The 18,402-nt window shown below is 39.5% G+C and overlaps 4 protein-coding genes across 4 annotated transcripts; 2 read left to right on the top strand and 2 right to left on the bottom strand.

Moving 5' to 3' along the window:
* The first annotated feature begins 31 nt into the window (after nucleotides 1–31).
* On the top strand, nucleotides 32–3,952 carry LOC145462869 (ketosamine-3-kinase-like). Its single transcript, XM_081446513.1, has 8 exons — nucleotides 32–230; nucleotides 316–399; nucleotides 655–758; nucleotides 1,139–1,298; nucleotides 1,864–1,917; nucleotides 2,561–2,702; nucleotides 3,140–3,314; nucleotides 3,883–3,952. Exons 1-8 carry the CDS (start codon nucleotides 63–65, stop codon nucleotides 3,950–3,952), a joined length of 957 nt encoding a protein of 318 aa, XP_081302639.1. The 5' UTR covers nucleotides 32–62.
* Nucleotides 3,953–4,033: 81 nt separating this feature from the next.
* Nucleotides 4,034–8,912, bottom strand: LOC145462877 (peroxisomal membrane protein 2-like). The gene is made up of 5 exons (XM_081446520.1): nucleotides 8,666–8,912; nucleotides 6,685–6,789; nucleotides 6,098–6,260; nucleotides 5,467–5,586; nucleotides 4,034–4,638 (listed from the first exon to the last, which is right to left on the bottom strand). Exons 1-5 carry the CDS (start codon nucleotides 8,800–8,802, stop codon nucleotides 4,570–4,572), a joined length of 594 nt encoding a protein of 197 aa, XP_081302646.1. The 5' UTR covers nucleotides 8,803–8,912; the 3' UTR covers nucleotides 4,034–4,569.
* LOC145462878 (zinc finger HIT domain-containing protein 3-like) lies at nucleotides 8,883–15,496 on the top strand. The gene is made up of 5 exons (XM_081446521.1): nucleotides 8,883–9,040; nucleotides 9,194–9,225; nucleotides 14,224–14,313; nucleotides 14,915–15,004; nucleotides 15,178–15,496. Exons 1-5 carry the CDS (start codon nucleotides 8,946–8,948, stop codon nucleotides 15,363–15,365), a joined length of 495 nt encoding a protein of 164 aa, XP_081302647.1. The 5' UTR covers nucleotides 8,883–8,945; the 3' UTR covers nucleotides 15,366–15,496.
* Nucleotides 15,497–15,638: 142 nt separating this feature from the next.
* Nucleotides 15,639–18,165, bottom strand: LOC145462874 (uncharacterized). The gene is made up of 2 exons (XM_081446519.1): nucleotides 17,144–18,165; nucleotides 15,639–16,068 (listed from the first exon to the last, which is right to left on the bottom strand). Exons 1-2 carry the CDS (start codon nucleotides 17,395–17,397, stop codon nucleotides 15,666–15,668), a joined length of 657 nt encoding a protein of 218 aa, XP_081302645.1. The 5' UTR covers nucleotides 17,398–18,165; the 3' UTR covers nucleotides 15,639–15,665.
* Between the last annotated feature and the right edge of the window lie 237 nt (nucleotides 18,166–18,402).

The following is an 18,402-nucleotide window of genomic DNA, read 5'->3' as shown; positions in this document are numbered from 1 at the left end:
CTGGTCAAGTTATCGCATGCGCACTACAAAATGCGCTGACCATCATCATCGTTGTTTCAGACATGGCGAAGGGTTTGCATTCTCTGAAACTTGAAGAAATTTTGAAGAAGGAGCTCCAAACCACACAATGCCAAGGTTTAGGGTTTGCAGGTGGTGGTTGTATAAGTGAGGGAAAGAGTTTTGACACCGATCACGGCAGGGTTTTCGTCAAAGTGAACGATAAATCAGGGGTATTTATGCCGACGGTGACTTTGTTATCGCTCAGCCAAGGGGAATCTCCTTTTCGATTAATTTTTGTTTGCGCTTGTCTTTCAGGCTATGAAAATGTTTGAGGGCGAATTTAACAGTCTAGAAGCCATTTGTCGAACTAACACTGTGCGAGTACCGAAGCCAATCAAGGTTTGCTTTAATCAAGTCTTATAATTGTTGAAAAATGTAATAACTAGTACAGTCTTAACTGAGGCTTGCTCTCCGATTGTGCGGCTTTTTGTGATTTCAGTAAGTGTGTGTATGAATTTATTCACAGAAATTTAAAAACTTTGTACCATTCCTTTTAATTTCTTGTTACCGATCCACGATAAAATAAAAATTATAATAAATTTCCTATCTGGAGTGCACTTTTTAATTACTAACTGTATTTTGAACACTTTTTAGCTGTTAGACCATCCGTCTGGAAGTGGGGCAATTTTTGTCTTAGAACATCTTGAAATGAAGAGCTTACGGAAATATCAATCACAGCTGGGGACAGCACTTGGAAGGTAAGGAACAATTTGCATTCAGCCAACAGCTACATACACTGTACCAATGAGCTATCCAGCTAGATCTCTGTAAGAACATCAACAAGCAAAAGCAATTGGAAACAATAGGAACTAGTCATTCAATAATGAGTTACAATAATGAGACCAAGTCATGATTGCTTTAGGTTTTGCAGCTGATTAGTTGTGTGCTGAGGTGGTGCTAACTTTTGTTTTCTTTTTCAAAGCATGTAAAGTGCTGCATGAGAGAATACTGAAAAACCAATCACATGTATTGATTATGTTTGGCACTTACAGAAGGGTGGCACTTGGCGCTTGTCGTGAGGGTAAACAGGAGTTTCTCACAATAACTTGCTCTGTCCTCTCTGACATGTTCTCTGCAGACTACATACGGATAACATCAACAAATTACAGAAGAATGCATCAGAGAGCAATAAGGTTGGCAAGGGTCAGGATCCTGTTGCCGTTGAAAAGTTTGGTTTCCCTGTTACAACATGTTGTGGCTTCATTCCACAGAATAATGAATGGTGTGATGATTGGGTGGTAAGTGTGGCCAGGCACTTAGAAGTATTATAGTATTTCTAACTCATTTTTTTGTTGTTGTTTTACTGAATTTCATAGATTCAATGCTTTCTCAGATTGGAGAATTTGTGGTATACGTACATCTACATATCATGCCTATCCACAATGCATGTACAAAAAGCTCTCAAATGGCTTCTTTCATTATTCAAAATTAAAATTCAGCTTGAAAGGGAGGCCTACTCAAATGACACAAACAAAAGATTAATGAATAAACATGTTCATTTAATTTCCTTTGTTTGTGTCCTTTAAACCTGGCTTCCAAGCTGAATGAGTGGGCTGTTGATAGTAACTAAATCTTGCATCAAAGTCCTGCAACATTCTTTTAAATTCATCTTGAAAGCAAGGCCTAGAAGACACAGAGGGCTAGATAATTTACAATTAACTATCATAGGCCTGCAATGAGTACAGAGGGCTCAATATGCATTATTACACTAGATAATCTTGAATGTAGTTGTTTTCCATGGTTGTTGGTAATTTTATCAGTACTAGAACATAATAATGTAGTATCTTGATCTGTTTCTTGTAGACATTCTACACCAGATGTCGATTACAATATCAAATGGACCTAATTGATAAGGAGGTTAGTAACCTCTTGTAGTTGATAATAAGCATACATGTATGTGTTGAAGGTCAAAATGAAATTCAGGTTAAATGATTTTAACCTAGTTTGATTCTCAATCTCCATTATCTCCTAACCCTAATTATTCATGATCCATGAATTAGGGTTAAGAGACAAAGGAATTTCATTTTAACCTGAATTTCATTTTGACCTACAACATATACACTGCTTTTGAAAGATTCTTGAAAACTGTCTAGTGAATTACCTGAAGATTTATAGCAATTTTTGGCCAAATCCCCTTACCTCTCCCCAAACCCCCACTAGAAGGTCATTTGAAATTCCAAGAGAGCTGGGGTCTCAATCCTACAAATTTTAAAGAAAGTATAATATTAAACAAGAATTTCCAAAAGGGGGGGGGGGGGGGGGTTCAAACCCCCAAAACATCTGTGGATGAGGGAGCTGGCATCTCAATCCCAAAAATGTTAAAGGAAAGTATGTGGTTAAACAAGAATTTTCAGAGAGGCAGGGAGGTTCAAACCCCCAAAAACATCTGTGGAAGAGGGTATGGACCTTTCTGGTCCCAACAGTCCACTTTACCATGTAACTGAACAGAAATGTTAATAATTTGTGCCTTCTTGGTTATTGACATATGTAATGGCAAAAGTATGGGGATTCAGAGGCTAGATCACTTTGGTCAAGATTACAGCTGAAAATTCCAGAGTTTTTTAAAGGCATGGATATAAAGCCGTCACTTCTTCATGGAGACCTTTGGAGTGGAAATGTAGCAGAAATGGATGATTGTCCAAGTTTGTTGAATAATGATTAAAATAATATTTTCTTTAAAAAATGTACCGGTAGTACACTTTATTCTCAAACTTTGCTAAATAATTATATACACATGGCAGGGTTTAGTACAGAAAGTTCCTGACTGTATTAATCTTCTTACATTTACATGTTTTGCAAATTAAGAGAACTTGAATGAACTACAGAGTGAACCCACTGTTCAAAATAAACAGAGTTGTCCGAAAAGGAGTGTAGTTTTAGGCTTATCCTCAATTTACAAATGAACAGAAGATTATAACAGTATTTGAGAGAGCACTGAAAATTGTGTCTGAAGTGTGTGTTTTGTTCATTGAAAACTAATAATCGTTATTATATAATAATAATAATTATTATTACTCGGTTAACATGAATTGTCTAACTTTGTTTTGTGTATTTGTCAACATTCTGTTTTAATTTACAGTTGCATTTGATCCCGCCTCGTACTATGGTCATCATGAATTTGACTTAGCCATTGCCGCTATGTTTGGTGGCTTCTCCAAAGAGTTTTATGACTCATATCACACTCAGGTACCCAAAGAAAAAGGCTTTGATAAACGGCATCAGCTGTACTTGTTGTTCCATCATTTAAACCACTGGTAAGTTAATACTCAGACATCTCAACATCTGCATAATGTACTAGACATTCACATAACAGAGCTGACATTAAGTTTTGAGTCACCCGTAGCCTTGTCCTTCACACCTGTGACAAAGTTGTCATTTTGTGAGAGAATTCTTTCAACACCAAGCAATTCTGCGAGTAACATCAAGGACTAATGAAGCGTTTTAAGCCGCAACAGGTGATACAGGTTATGGATCTTAACTAATGGCAGCCCTGCACAAAACTAGATGTTCACACAACAATTGAGATCAATAAAAAACTTAAGTTCGATTTCCAGCTGTTTTGTGATCCCATGTTCCTTGCCCCACACAACTCCCAAATCGAGCCTACAGAAAACTAGGCATCCGCAGATCTTTACACTCAAACATCCACATTAAACTTAATGCGTACACTAACTTCAATATGCACACCACATCCAGTCAAAACCTACAATTCAAATGTCAAGGAACTAATACAATCACACTTTACCTCAAAACACAAACAGTATTTTATACAAACATGGGGTTTAATAATGACATCTTAACTTCTGATCAATAATTTTTCAGGAATCACTTTGGAACAAGTTACAAGTCATCTTCTCTAAGGATTATGCTTGGACTAGTTGAAAATAGCTAGCAAAAAGTGACTGACAATTTTGTGTTAGACAAGATGGAATATTCAATTCATACTTTTAATTAACAGTTGACATGTTTTGTTGTTGAGGACAAAAACAACTAGCAAAAGAAAACTAGATTCAATCAAATTGTAAAAAGCATAACGTTTAGTTTTTGGGAAAGAAAATGTTACTTTAAGATAATAAACCTCTAAAATTTTACACTTTTTAATATGTAGTTTCATTGCACATTTTCATTCTTCTGATTTGTATTTGACTGCGAGACTCTTAGAAACATGCAGTCATAATACCTGTAAAATGTCTAATAACCTATTGTAATACAAGGTCTATTAATAATCACACTTAAATTCAAGTGGCTAGACACAACCTCAAACCTAATGCCATCACTTCTATGAATTAGAAACCTCAGTCTCTAAAATATAAAACATTGGCACAGTTCTGCCGCTACTCGTTAGTCTACTTTAATGATAAATAGATAATCTTAGAGTAATCATACCAAAAGTGATTTCATTTATTAAAGAAATCTCTTGTACATTAATTGCTAACAAAAAATGTTTTGCCATAAAGCATGTATGAGGTTCAAGGCAATTTTAATTAATTCCTTTTTGTGTTCAATTGTCTATGCTCGCTTGCTTGCCAGGTAAATGCTCCACAGGAATGACATCATGTTTCCACAGAGTACCCTGTACTGTAAACACAAAATGAAACCAAGAGTAATCAACATCTGGTATCCTTAATTTTATGCTCATCAATGCCAGGTTTTGGGCGATAAACTGTTGCTAGCCTTTCTGACTTGTAAAAGTTATTTGTAATAAAAAACATAGTAATATCAAAGGCTAGATTTTTTTAGGCAAAGAAAGAAGACTGGATCATAAAGTTTGAATGCTCTTTAGATAAGAATGATAATAGCACTATTACTTCCTAGACCATTATTTTGCATTTTGGCTCGTAACCCAAGGGCTTATCATTATATCTACTCATTACAAAGAATTCTTACTGTTCACAAAAGGTTCATCCCTTAATTTGTAGAGTAGAGACAATTCTACTAACTGTATCATAGGCCTACAATGTGTCCAAAGGCTAACTACACATTTTAATTAGTTGATTACACCCAATGACTCATGTGCACACACATCACATGCCTATGGCACCAGGTGATGTTCCTACCAGGGTTATAGGCCTGCAATGCATACAAAGGCCTTCCACTGTATAGCAGTGGGTTCTCTATACACATTACATATATACATGTACCTTATGATAGCTTCGAACTTATGATAGATAGGTGATAAATAATATATTTTATATTATTTTTATAACATATATTTAATTAATAATCTTGATACTGCATCAAAGCAACTCCTAATCTGTATACAGCATACTTCACCAACATACAGCAAAACTTTCAATTGTAAAAAATAAAAACAACAGCCATCAGATGGCACTGTAGTAACCACACTTTAAATGAAACTGTTTTGGGTTTCAACTTTGGCACTCAAAAGATGTAAGTTGTAGTTACCTGTCTGGGGACATAGTTGAGGTTGACATATTGAAACACAATCCACACTCTCCAACTCATTTTCAGGGCAGTCCAATACGTGTGTCTTATCTTCATAATTGCTTCCGTATGTGACTTCCCCTGTGAATAAAGAATACTTTAGTTGTGCAGTGTACAGTACCATTTTCATGAAATGTCTTTTTTAAGCTTCACATACACTTTTTATGCTACATTATCATCATCACCGAAAAAAAAAAAAAGTTTTCCTCCATTTCATCCAGTGAAAAATACTTTTGAGTTCTGACACAGCTGTGGTCTAAGAAAAATTATGAGCCCAAAGGTTTTATAAGCATGAAATCCTGGGTACCCAGCATAAGCTTATATATATGACAAAAGTATGTTTTTCCAGTCACCCAAAGGCAAAAGTTAGGCGCTTCTAGAGCATAGCCCTGCCTCAGATAATGGTTTCTTAGATAGTGATACGCTTACCTCTGTTGTCACAGCCTCAGAGTCACTCAAACTTTTATTTCAAGGTGGCTTTGCTCATGTCACATTCATGACAAGGATGGCATACATGAAGTGCAAGTACAGTACTCACTTGCACCTGTAGATCTATGTTGAAAGTAAACTCATAATGCTCAAGACTACTCACCTCGAGGATTGCAACAACGTAGAAGAACAACAACAGAAAGAGAGGACTAAACACGCCACGGTCAACAAGTAATCTCTTGGCCTTGGAATATGACACTTGCCTGGGGATGATTTTATCTAGGACCTCATAGAAATAGTGGATCAAAGGACCTGTTACACAAAATCTGTGAAGAAAACAAAGACCATACAACCACTGTCAGCTTTCTGAAAGTTTTTAGGATGCAAAGCCAAAGATGTAAATTTGCTAACAAATTGTGGTAAAGGACACAAAACTGACAGTATATCAGAAAAACTAACACAAACTTTTACTAAAGTTTCACATGTTAGTTGAAAAATTAATCATATTGTTGGGTTTCAATCTTGGGTCCAAATTCTGTATGAAAGCTACTGAATAACTGTCTTTTATTTTACTTTTTACTCATTTTTTTACACAAGCAGGTCAGTATAGTTTGGAAATTTAATTGTTTTCTTTTAATGTTCCACTCATATGACTGTGTAAACCCAACTACAAATAAATTTAAAAGCTGCTGTTAAACTAATTAATTTGATTTTAGTTTCCTTGAATGGTATTGTATGGCTCATACTTACCCAAATGTTGAAAAGGCTATCACTGGTCTGTAGTCGACAAGTTCACCTTTTCCACGTTTGACGATCTTTTGAGATACAATGTTACCAAGTCCTGCAGTAACGGCACTGTTAAAATAAATCAACTTTAGGTCACTGCACAATGAAACATTTTCTTCCAACATAAAATATGAAGGCGTATGGAATTTATTGACAATCCACCACTGGTCCCCAGCTCAAAATAAATATTTATTATTGACATGGATCAGGAGTCCCAAAGGAGGAATCTTCAGAGATGACGCTATTTATAATGTGGAGCATTTGTACAAAAACGCTCAGATAGCTACTCCACCCCCGCAACCACCTGTTACTAGGTGGCCATCTGTCCCCACTCCCGGTCCCGTAGAATTTTTATTTGCTCCTCCGGTCCAGATTTATTTATATAATAACCCAAGTTATTCTTGCATTTTGATTGGGTCTCGCCTATGATCTATTAGAGGACAGATGCATGATTGACGTCATCATTTCAAAGTTTTTCCCCCTGTGTTTTAAAATGGCAGAAAGTTTTGAGAATTTAGATAATATTTTACATGACTGGGCAAAAGATAAGGTACAAGAAAGTCTTGTCCAGGCATTGAACAGCTACCAGAAGCATAGTCTAGCAGGAAGAAGAAAGATAAAGCCGTTTCTGTTTTAGAAAATGACTCAGAAAAAATACTTGAGCTGTCTCAGTCAGCAGTCGAGTGAGACTAAACCAAACACAAATTAAAAATTAGTCTTGGTAAGCCGAGAACCATTGCTTTATCTCGAATTTAACAAACCCAATAAACAAAATGTTTATGAGATTAATTTATTTAAAACATTGAACTTTTCTCAGTCTCAAAATAATTGTTGACACAGTGATTGTCAGGAATAAAACATCAAAACCACTTCTTAAAATCAGTTAAAATAATTACATAACCTTGCTTTCTGATGCGAATGTTCCAGTCCGTTTCAGGGCACAACAGCGAGCAAAGTATAGCTCACTACAGCTCACGGTCAACTGTATCGCAGCTAGAAGGTGTCTCCGACACTATATCAAACTGATTTGAGAATCACCAACCACAGAGGACACAAATTTCCACCATCACTAAACCCTCCTTTCATTCAAAACTCGAATCGAATGGCCTCCAGGTTGACCGCAGCTGCAATTTTTCCGAGCGTAGTTTTTGAACTCCTGCAATATTCAAGGCAACATCCAAGCTTTTCGGCTCACAGGGCTGCTCTGATGACAAAAACTGACTTGACTTATCCAGCATTTTCTTTAAGATTTGTAGATTTCGCAGTTCAATTCTCCTTTCGCTGTAAGTTTTCATTCCACGAGAAGCGACGCTGGAGTCAAGTTTGACAGTGGCGTGATTTTCCTGGACCAATCACAATTCTTTGTTACGCATAGCAACCAATGAGATTGCTTCAATTTGTATAGACAACAGATTACGTCAAATGGCTTTTTTCTTGTTCGCCAAAGTGGGCAAAGGACGGCTTTCGAGTTATGTTGAGAGATTTTGAAATGAAAAAACCTTTATCTGTAGTAGTTTGTTCCGTTATTATATAAAACAAATAGATTCCATGTTGCCGTGCGTCTGTTCAGTAATAGATCACAGAAGACGTCAAAATGTGGTAAGAACATCAGTGACACACTCGGCTATCGCCTCGTGTGCCACTTTTTTGTTCTTACCACATTTTGACGTCATCTGTGATCTATTACTGAACAGACGCACGGCAACATGGAATCTATTTGTTAAACAGACAATAGACATCGCACAACCATTCCATTATTTTCAAGATCATATTCCAGAATTAGACCTGTTTAATCCCCGCTTACATCGCCCAACGAACCCTTCACGATCGATATACTCCATGTTCTGCATTCAGCGAGGCTCCATGGGTGCGCAGACCTCGACCGCAAGTAAGTTTACTGATAAGATATAAAATTGTGCAAATTCTAAATTCTAACTTCACATACCTCGTGACACTCTTTGTCAATATCGGATGCCTCAACACACAATAGTTGTATCGCGCTACAAGCTGCGACAAGTACGCGTCGCGATCCGCTTTCTTTTCGTCGGGTTTGTCCAACGAAGTCGCAGACGAAGCCGCCATGTTTGTATGCCTTGGTTGGGGGAAAGTGCTTTAGTACTTAGTCTTCTGTGGAATTTCGAGAAGGAGAAACTTGGAAGTCTGGGTACAAGTTGTACAACTCTCAAAACAACGTGGTTCAAACTCAAACTCGTTCAAACTTTGCTATGATGAAGAAAGAATTAGACCAGCAACCAAACAGTTGTGAAGTCTGTAAAGATGCCTGCCATAAGTACAAATGTCCATCGTGCAGAATGAAATAGTAAGTGCTACATCAGTGTGTTAAATTTCCAAATTCCACATTGAATCGTCTCTTTGAAGCCGCTCATCTGCAGCCAGCTGTCAGCTTAGAGGCTGGCATCAAGGTTTACTTTACACTAAGCTTCGGTTAATTATGGTCTCCTCTATTTTATAGTTGCTCTCTTTCCTGTTTCAAGACACATAAAGGTAAGAAAAGGTATCCCTGGGTTTAAAATAGTTAGTAAGTGATGTTTGGGCCTGCAAAAGGAAGTGATGCAATGCAATGCAAAGCAATGCAAAGCTTCCATGATAGCTCTTTTGATAACTTCTTGACGTCTGACGGTATAGTAAACTTGTTGGTGCTACTTTATATCACACTAGCTTGTGGTCAGACTTTCACTCCCAAAATTATCTGACTGGCTTCTTGGGTTGTCACTTACACAACCTTTTCTGTCTCATACATACATGTAGTATGTGGACATTCTCTCCTCTGTTTCTGTTATCATTCATATCCACTTATGGGATGATTTCCCAGCTGCTTCACCAGGGTCCCAGTTAGCCAGGGTATTTCAAGGTAGATTAGACAATGTGTACTAAAGGCATCAGTCAGTCGAGAGTCGAGAAATTTTCGCAGGCACACCATCGAGTGTCAATCAATACACATGAGTTGGTTGACACTCTGCGAACTACCAACTGTCAATGAAGTGTTGGTAAAGATGTTGATCAGGTGTCAATCTGCATGTAGTGTCGACTGAACATCGATTGAGATGTTAATGTGGTGTCAATCAGGATGTTGATTGAGGGTTTTGGTACTTGGATCAAATACAGTAATTACTATGGTAACCCTGTCAGCGGTCATCCGCATTGTAATATATAGCGTGCGGTTTGTCAGCTTGTCAGCAATCGCGTGTCAGTAGCGTTAAGAAAGACTTCTAGTTGCCTGTTTCGTCAATCTCGTATAATATCTCCGACTTTCGCAGCGACTAACTCTCCAAAAGATGGCCATGGCTAAGGATTTCGAGTACAATCTTGATGATCTCACTCGTCTCATGGAAGAGCAAGAAGTTAACCCTCCTCCAGCTCAAGGGGCACGACCGAAGAAAAAATCCAAAAAATCAGCGAGCGCGAAAACCAGTGAGGGAATCACGTTGCCTGCAATCTCCTCCGAGATAGAACTCGAGCGTACTCGGCAGGACAACCTTAAACTACAACTCGAGATCACCAAGACACAGTTGGAATTGGCCAAGCTGACGGCCCCGAATGCAAACCAACAACAGCTTACTCCAGATCACGCAAGCTCTGATCTTCTGCTCACGAATGTTCTTGCAGCCTCCACACCCTTGAATCTGGCTATCGCCAGTTTTCCAACTTTGGATACACTTCACACGCGCCAGAAGGCATCCTCCACCTTACCAAACCAGTACGTTTTCTCCAGTAAAGGTATGTTGGAGTACGATCAATTGTCTATGAGTGAGTTCGTTAGTGGTTATTTAGAGTTCCTAAAAACACAGCCAGAGCTCTCCAGTTCAAGCATGCTCAGCCATTTACAGTTGCTCATGGACAAAGCGACTACTTACACCTGGGCCAGTGTCCGGAATTTTCACTTGTCCATACATAATGCCGTACAAAGCAAGCGTATGTTATGGTCCGACTTCGACAAAATAAGGGAGCGTGCCCAAACATTCTTTACGCATTTAGATCTGAGAGCCCTGAGTACCACCTCGCCTACTTCAGCTTTCAACTGTCTACCTAAAGCAAAGCAAACCAAGTCATGCGAGACGTGGAATTACACTGGGGAATGTTCTTGCGACGCTACCCAAGCCATTTACAAGGAAAACCACCGCTGCCGTGTTTGCGACAGTGCGGAACACCCCATGCTCCATTGTAAGAAACGTAAATACCCCATCCCCCCTCTTTCTACTGGAGGGAAGACCACCAAACAGGCGTCTGAATGACAAAACGTTCCTGTCTCTTTGGCCGATGCAGTTCGCGCCTACGGCCGAGGAGTTCCCAATTATAGAGGGGCGTGAATACCGGTTTCATCGCATTTTAATTTGACTGCATGGGAATCCTATCTTAAAGCATACGACGATAAGATAGTTGTAGATTTTCTAAAGTTCGGTTGGCCCATAAACTGTGATACTACAGTTCTACCAAAATCTACGTTAAAAAATCATGGTTCGGCAGCCGGAGCAAACGGTCAAATCATCTTGAGCACGTACATTTGTAAGGAGTTATCCTATCATTCAGTCTGCGGGCCATATCACTGCAACCCTTTCAATACGGATTGCGTTATTTCACCATTACAGTGTGTTCCCAAGCGTGATTTGCCTGAGCCTCGGATTGTACATGATCTCAGTTTTCCGCCGGATGCCTCGGTTAATTCTTGCATTCCGTCAGACAGCTTTCTTAACGAACCTTACAAATTACAACTACCAGGAATAGATCGCCTCGTCAGTTTCGTAAACCAGCTCGGCCGCAGCTGCCACGTTTTCAAAAAAGACCTCAAACGGGCATACCGCCAAATTCCTGTGGATCCGGCTGATTATCATCTCCTTGGCATGTGCATTGATGGCTTATTTTATTTTCATACGACTTTACCTTTTGGTCTGCGCTCCACTACTATTGCCTGCCAGCGCACAACGAAAGCAGCGGCTTTTATTTTAAATAATCATGGCATTATGGCTGACGTTTACATCGATGATTTTTACGGCGCCGCACAACCCACTTCCTCTCACCATGCCTTCACATGCATGAACAGACTTTTTTCTGAGCTAGGATTACAAGCATCACCCGAAAAGGACACCCCACCAAGTTGTGAAATGACTTGTCTCGGCGTGCAGATCAACACAGCCAGTATGGTTTTAACTGTCCCTCAGTTTCGCCTACAAGAATTGCAAGAAGAGCTTTCGTCGTGGTCTACCAAAACATCTTGCACTAGGAAAGATTTGCAACGGCTCCTCGGAAAGTTGGCCTTCGTGACCTCGTGTGTCCGCCCCGGACGCGCTTTCATGTGCCGCCTAATCAACACCTTAAAACACGCTCCACTAAATTGTAAGTCACGAACTAAAATCCCAGATGACGTTCGATCTGATCTCCTATGGTGGATGTTTTTCTTGCAACATTTCAATGGTGTCTCAGTAATTCCAACTGACATTGTCGTCTCCAATCCTCACCTTTTTGCTACAGACGCTTGCCTTACCGGCTGTGGAGCCGTTTGTTTCGACGAATTTTTCCACTGCAAGTTTCCGGACGACATCTTGCAGCAGCGTCTCCACATCAATCAGCTGGAATTACTAACTGTCGTTGTCGCCGTGAAGACCTGGCATAGCAAACTTCAAGGGCTCACTTTGGAACTCTTGGTCGACAATGAGGCCACTGTCCACGCTATTAACAATCAGCGATCCAAAGACCTTTTCATGCAGAACTGTCTTTGGGAGCTCTGGCTATGTTTAGCCATTAACAACATTAATTTACGCGCACGCTATGTTGAGGGCTCTGCTAATTCCTTTGCGGATGCCCTAAGCCGACTCCATTTAGGATCGGAATTCGCGACTTGAGTTTCTTCTGTACTGGCAGAGCAAGATTTCTGCGAGATAGCACTCAGCGACAGCGTTTTTCACTTTACAATTCTATAAGCCATTTTCTCGTTTCTTTTTCTCTCGGCAGACGACTGCTTGGCGCTACAGTCATATCAGTCTCAGCTCCTGACGCTCGCCTTCCAAGACTCAACCAAGAGGACAATGCGAACTTATCTCCGCGCTTTTCAGTTATTTTGTTCTCATTTTAAATTTCCCTTTTTCCCTGTTACAAAGGCCACATACCTGGCCTACCTCGCATTTCTCTCTCAGTCACTCAAGTCTTTTTCGTCGGTTAGGAATTACCTCAGCATTCTCTCGCATATCAATAAGTCTTTAGGTTATAGTTGCGCCTTTATAGGCGATTACGACACATGTCTCGCAAACCGGGCCGTCAGAAGGCTTTTAGGCGATTTCACCGCGCGCAAGCACGCCATGAGTGTGGATATCCTTTTACAAATCTCACGCCAATTCGACCCTGGCAACGTTTTCCATACCTGCATGGCTGCGCTTTTTTTTGTTGCCTTTTTCTCCTTTTTTATGGATATCTAATTTGGTTCCGCGCACGCTCGGCGATCTTTCTCATCACAGTCCCCTTTTTCTAAGGCGCTCTAGTGTTAAATTTTCTGCTCGTGGTGCTGTCCTCTCGGTCACCCGCATGAAGACCCTACAATTTAATCAGCGTATTCTCGAAATCCCGCTTCCACTCATACCCGGGTCCCCGCTATGTCCCGTTTCAGCCTTAAGTGCTTATCTTCAGCACGTCCCTGCAGAGCCATTTTCGCCCCTGTTTGGTGTGTACATCAATAATCAGTACCAGCCGATTTTAGCACACCATTATAACTCTTTCATTAGGAGAGCAGTTTCCAGCTTAGGGTTGGATCCAACATGTTACTCGTCCCACAGTTTTCGTCGCGGGGGTGCTTCGTTCGCCTTCAATAATCGCGCTCCTACCGAGTTTATCAAGTCGCACGGCGACTGGCTTAGCGATACTTATTTAGTGTATCTAACCATGTCAAATGACGAAAAGTTCAAAATCCTCGATTCAATCACCACCAAACTGCGACACACACATTAACTCCACCTTTCTTTTCCTGGCTTTGGGGTCGTTTTTCCTTAGCGGAACGACATCAATAAAGATTTGTTTGTTTGCCCAGCCAGTCTCTCCCTTGTGTCTATCGTGGTGTGTGATGGTAATTGAGGGTTTTGGTACTTGGATCAAATACAGTAATTACTATGGTAACCCTGTCAGCGGTCATCCACATTGTAATATATAGCGTGCGGTTTGTCAGCTTGTCAGCAATCGCGTGTCAGTAGCGTTAAGAAAGACCCAGCCCACCCTACCCATGGGTCTCTTTTCCTTAGCGGAACGACATCAATAAAGATTTGTTTGTTTGCCCAGCCAGTCTCTCCCTTGTGTCTATCGTGGTGTGTGATGGTAATTGAGTGTTGATCAAGGGTCGATGGAGGGAATCAATCAATACTAAACGGTGGATACCTTTAGCACACATGATCTGACTGGTTGATCCACAGCAGGCCTTCATGGTTACTCTATAGTGGCCCAGGAATATTGACTTCCCACCATACTTGTACTTAACCCTGATTTGTCTGTATTGTGCCATTGTAGGTGACATGTGTGAAAAAGAAACAAATAGAAGAAAAGAAGAAAAAGAGGAAAATGAGAGAAGGACAAGAGCTATATCTCACTCAGTGGAAGGTTTCCAAATTGTTTCCATCACTTTAATGAAACAATAATTATTATAACAATACTTTAGTTTACGTCTTGCTAAAAATCGGTCTTTATTCGTCAATCAAAAACGCACATTTTAAAGAGTTCTGGATTCTGATTTCACAATATAATAACTCGCTGAGGGCACTCTGGGAAAGGTATGCAAAAAATCGAACCAAAAATGAAACATGAAATCAAAGAATCGTAAATTGAACCGATCAGTCATAATCATGATTAATCGAGAATTGTATTAATCATTACTCCACTAATCATTTCCCAAACAGGTTAAACTAAGGAAAAGGTAAAACATGGTCTATAATTTTATTAGCTGAGATCACACCACTAATTCTCTAAATATTATAATTATCAATAAGAACAATAAAATTAGATTTTTAACAGCAGGGGCAAATAGTTATACAACTATGCATGCAGCAGACAACTTGTCATGAAACAATAATATTGCTTTCAAGCTGAAAAATATAAATAAATGCTTTTCTCACAACTAAATCACACAAATCTATGATGAGTTAACTGTATTTATGTAGGTATTTACATCTGGAGTTGAAACCAACTATTCATTACTTTCTAGAAACTGAGGAGGGTGAAGTTACAGACAGTTGTTCAGATGACGATTCAGACAATGAAGACAGAATCAGCAGAAATATTCTTGAAAAGCTGGGTATATGTTCAACATTACATAATTGAGTTTATTACTAATATTAAAAGTTATAATTGATTATGCCCTCACTTACTGAGTCAAGCAAGAAGTACATGGCCTTGTCATAAGTAAATACATAAAACTCCAAACTTTATGACAGATATTTAAAGAAATTTGATTCTTTTCTTTCTCAGGTCATTCACAAGAATTACACAGCATGCTACACAACAGACACTTAAGGGAAATGATCAGAGAAATTGATTCTTCAGAAGACCCTGGGAAGCTTCTCAGTCAGGCCATGCAAATCCCCATTTTCACAGAGTTTGCAGATGAATGTTTAAGAATTGTAGAACCACAAGATGAAAGTGAAATGGTGCACTGAGGCATGTGACTTGTCTGAGTGAAAGAAACAAACCAGCCTTCATTCCACACATGTCATTAGTGATACAAGTGCAATTTTACAACAACATGAGGGAGACCATCATTTTAAATTAGAACTTACATGAGATACTAAGGAAGTACAGTTCATGTTACATGATGTAAACTTTCAATTATTAATGTAGTTTTGTTGCCATCTCATTGTAAATGTTCCTGGTATGTTGAGTCTTACAGCAGCCTGACTGGTACCAGTTTCCTGTGATCATCACGAAAGAGTACTTATAACGTGGTTGAATCCCTGATGCTATGTACTAATGTTATCATTAGGTCCCTGTGATGTTTCTACAAAGTATTGCCTGATACTTTTCAACATGTTATTGTGCCCAACAAGCGACATTCTCTTCATAAATCTTGATAAAATACGAGCAGTAGTAAATTCAAAATGATGCTTTAATAATGTTTCATCTCCACTGCCATTCTTTGAATCAGCTACATACCAATGCTGTTTAAGCTGTAAAATTCCACCAATGAGGTTTGCTTTGTTCTGGATGATAGCATTTTCCTCTATCACTGTCAAATTCACTTGAAAAGTAATCTTTAGGCTGATGTTTAAGAGTGGCAATAATGGAATCCTGTCATGGTTGATAAACTGCAATGCCTTTGAGCCCTCTTGTTCTGGAGACCTGGTAATATTGCTAACACCAACACTAAAATTAAAACAAAAAAGTGAATTAATTTTTAATACTAGCCTGGAAAATAAAGCTCTCTCTCTCCTCATTTGTCTTTATAAAATTTCTGAAAAAAAAGCGACAACAGACAATCACCACAGCTTGCACTCGTGTCTATTATGATCTGCAGTAGGTTAAGAATGAAAGAAGGTTGGGACCAATATAGTGAAGTTTTAGATATAATTTTTTTTTTTCGCGACTCCACTTCTACTCAGCCAAATTTACAGACAAATGTATGGAAAATTAGAAAAATTAACTGAGCATCTTCTAGCCAAGCTACATCCTTCAAACTTAGTATTTTGAACATTATGATTCACGAATTGTGTAAAATTCGATTTTGCACAAAGTTATTTGCCATTGGATTCCCATACAAACGCTGTAATTCCTGGCAGCTTTGCCTAGGTCTATTATAATCATACACAACCTAAAGATGAGAAAAAAATTGAATGCCCCAGAAAATTGCTCAACACCTTCCCCCCCCCCCCCCCCCGTGCTCTGACCTGCAAAAAATTATGGTCCCTAATGCAATGTAACTGAGAACAGTGGACCTTTTAACAGAGGTCACAGACTATCAGCATTTTTTCGTATTTCTCAAATAAACCAAAAAAACCTCCATAGATCAATTTACCATGCCGAATTTTGTACATATGCAAAGTTTCATGAGAATCCTTTTCAAAGTCACGAAAATATGGGAAGCCAAACTTGCCAATGTAAGCGCGTCAGCGGGGCTAGCAATGCAAAGTTTGGAAATTCAAACGTGCTCCATGTTACTAAACGAAGAAGAATGTCGAACTGAAACACTGTAGAACGTCAAGTTCTTAGAGGATCTTAGATCTGATGAGACTAAATCTTCAGATGGAATTTTAGAATTTTAAATTTTTGCCTGATGACAACTTAAGATTTTTCCCGGCGATTTATGGACGAAAAATCCTCGTTGAATCCCTTCATGATACAAAGAAGGTGAGAGGTTAAGGTTTTTCAACAGCGCTTTAATTACTTAAACTGTCAATCCTGCACCCTGGAATTATCGAGTTCACTTGCTCGTGTGACCTACCACAATGGATGTATCTTCAGCGGAAACAATTCGGGATCAGCCAACACGCGAAAGACATCAGACCGCTTTGCAGGTATTTCGATTTGCATCGAGTAGCTGTCCGTGACAACTGTAAGCTCTTGATAGGTTAAGTATGCAAGTACAGCCAACAAACAGGACCAGAAAATGATCTTGAACGCCATTTTATGAGGCAATGGATTGCGTGACGGCATACTTTGGTTTCTACGCAGTGTAACCACGTGACATGAAAGCATCCATGGAAGAGGCAAAACAGCTATGCCTACATTTTGATCGTTTGGTTCCGCGAAATGTCAGGCGACTGACAACTCAGGCTACCCTGTATTATGGCCTAATTGATCCTTTTGATCCCGGGAACTATGGAGGTGCTCCTATGTAAAAAAGATCGGGGATGCTCGTTGAAATATTTGAACTACTAAACCCTAAAGGAGATCAATTTGGGCGTGACTGGAGCTTCAGATCTGACCCCTAAACATGACAAAATTTTTTTTTTTTGCTATTGCCGGTTTTCATGTGACATCATCGTTTTCCAAAATACGAAATTACGAATCCTTCTGAAGTTTTAGTTTCATCAGATGTTAGACCCTCTAATAATGTGACGACCGGGTTCCTCATTACGCCTGAATTTCCAAGTTTGTGCGTTGCGTGACATTAAAATGGCGGCTCGATAAGGCTCCGGCTTAAGTCAAAACAGGGGCGGATCCAGAATTTTTCTTAGGAGGGGTGCACCACCCGGGAATGCTGTAACTTGCTGGTGAGGTAAACAGATTCTAAAACCGACATACGAAGAAGAAGGCTTCATCGCAGGGGGGTGGCGCACGCCTGCACCTCCCCCTAGATCCCTGCAAAAGATGAGTTATTGCTCAAGTTCTTGCTAACTAAACAGGTTTTGTCCTAGAAGAAGTATTAATGTCAATGTGTCGGAATTCTAGAGTAATAATAACTTCTCGTTTCAGTGGCAAAACTCGATGAGAGATGTTTCTGTTACTTTACGGCCGCCATGTTTGTGTCCCTCTAAGAGGCACAAAACGTGGCGACTCCATAGAAAGCTCTATAAATTTGAGTGAAACACTTTTCCGAACGCGCGAATGAAAAACCGCGCAGACCCAAATCTTGGCGAAGTTGTTTATATATCAATCATCTTTCATATCCCAGCTTCTTGACTTAATTTAGTGAATGGTGACGATTTTTATTGGCGTGACACTGCAAACCAGCCATATCTTCGAGTGCAATCCTGAAAT

The sequence above is a fragment of the Orbicella franksi genome, chromosome 12, assembly GCF_964199315.1.
Source record: "Orbicella franksi chromosome 12, jaOrbFran1.1, whole genome shotgun sequence".
Taxonomy (NCBI): Eukaryota; Metazoa; Cnidaria; class Anthozoa; order Scleractinia; family Merulinidae; genus Orbicella; species Orbicella franksi.
This window is presented reverse-complemented; position numbering and strand designations above follow the sequence as displayed.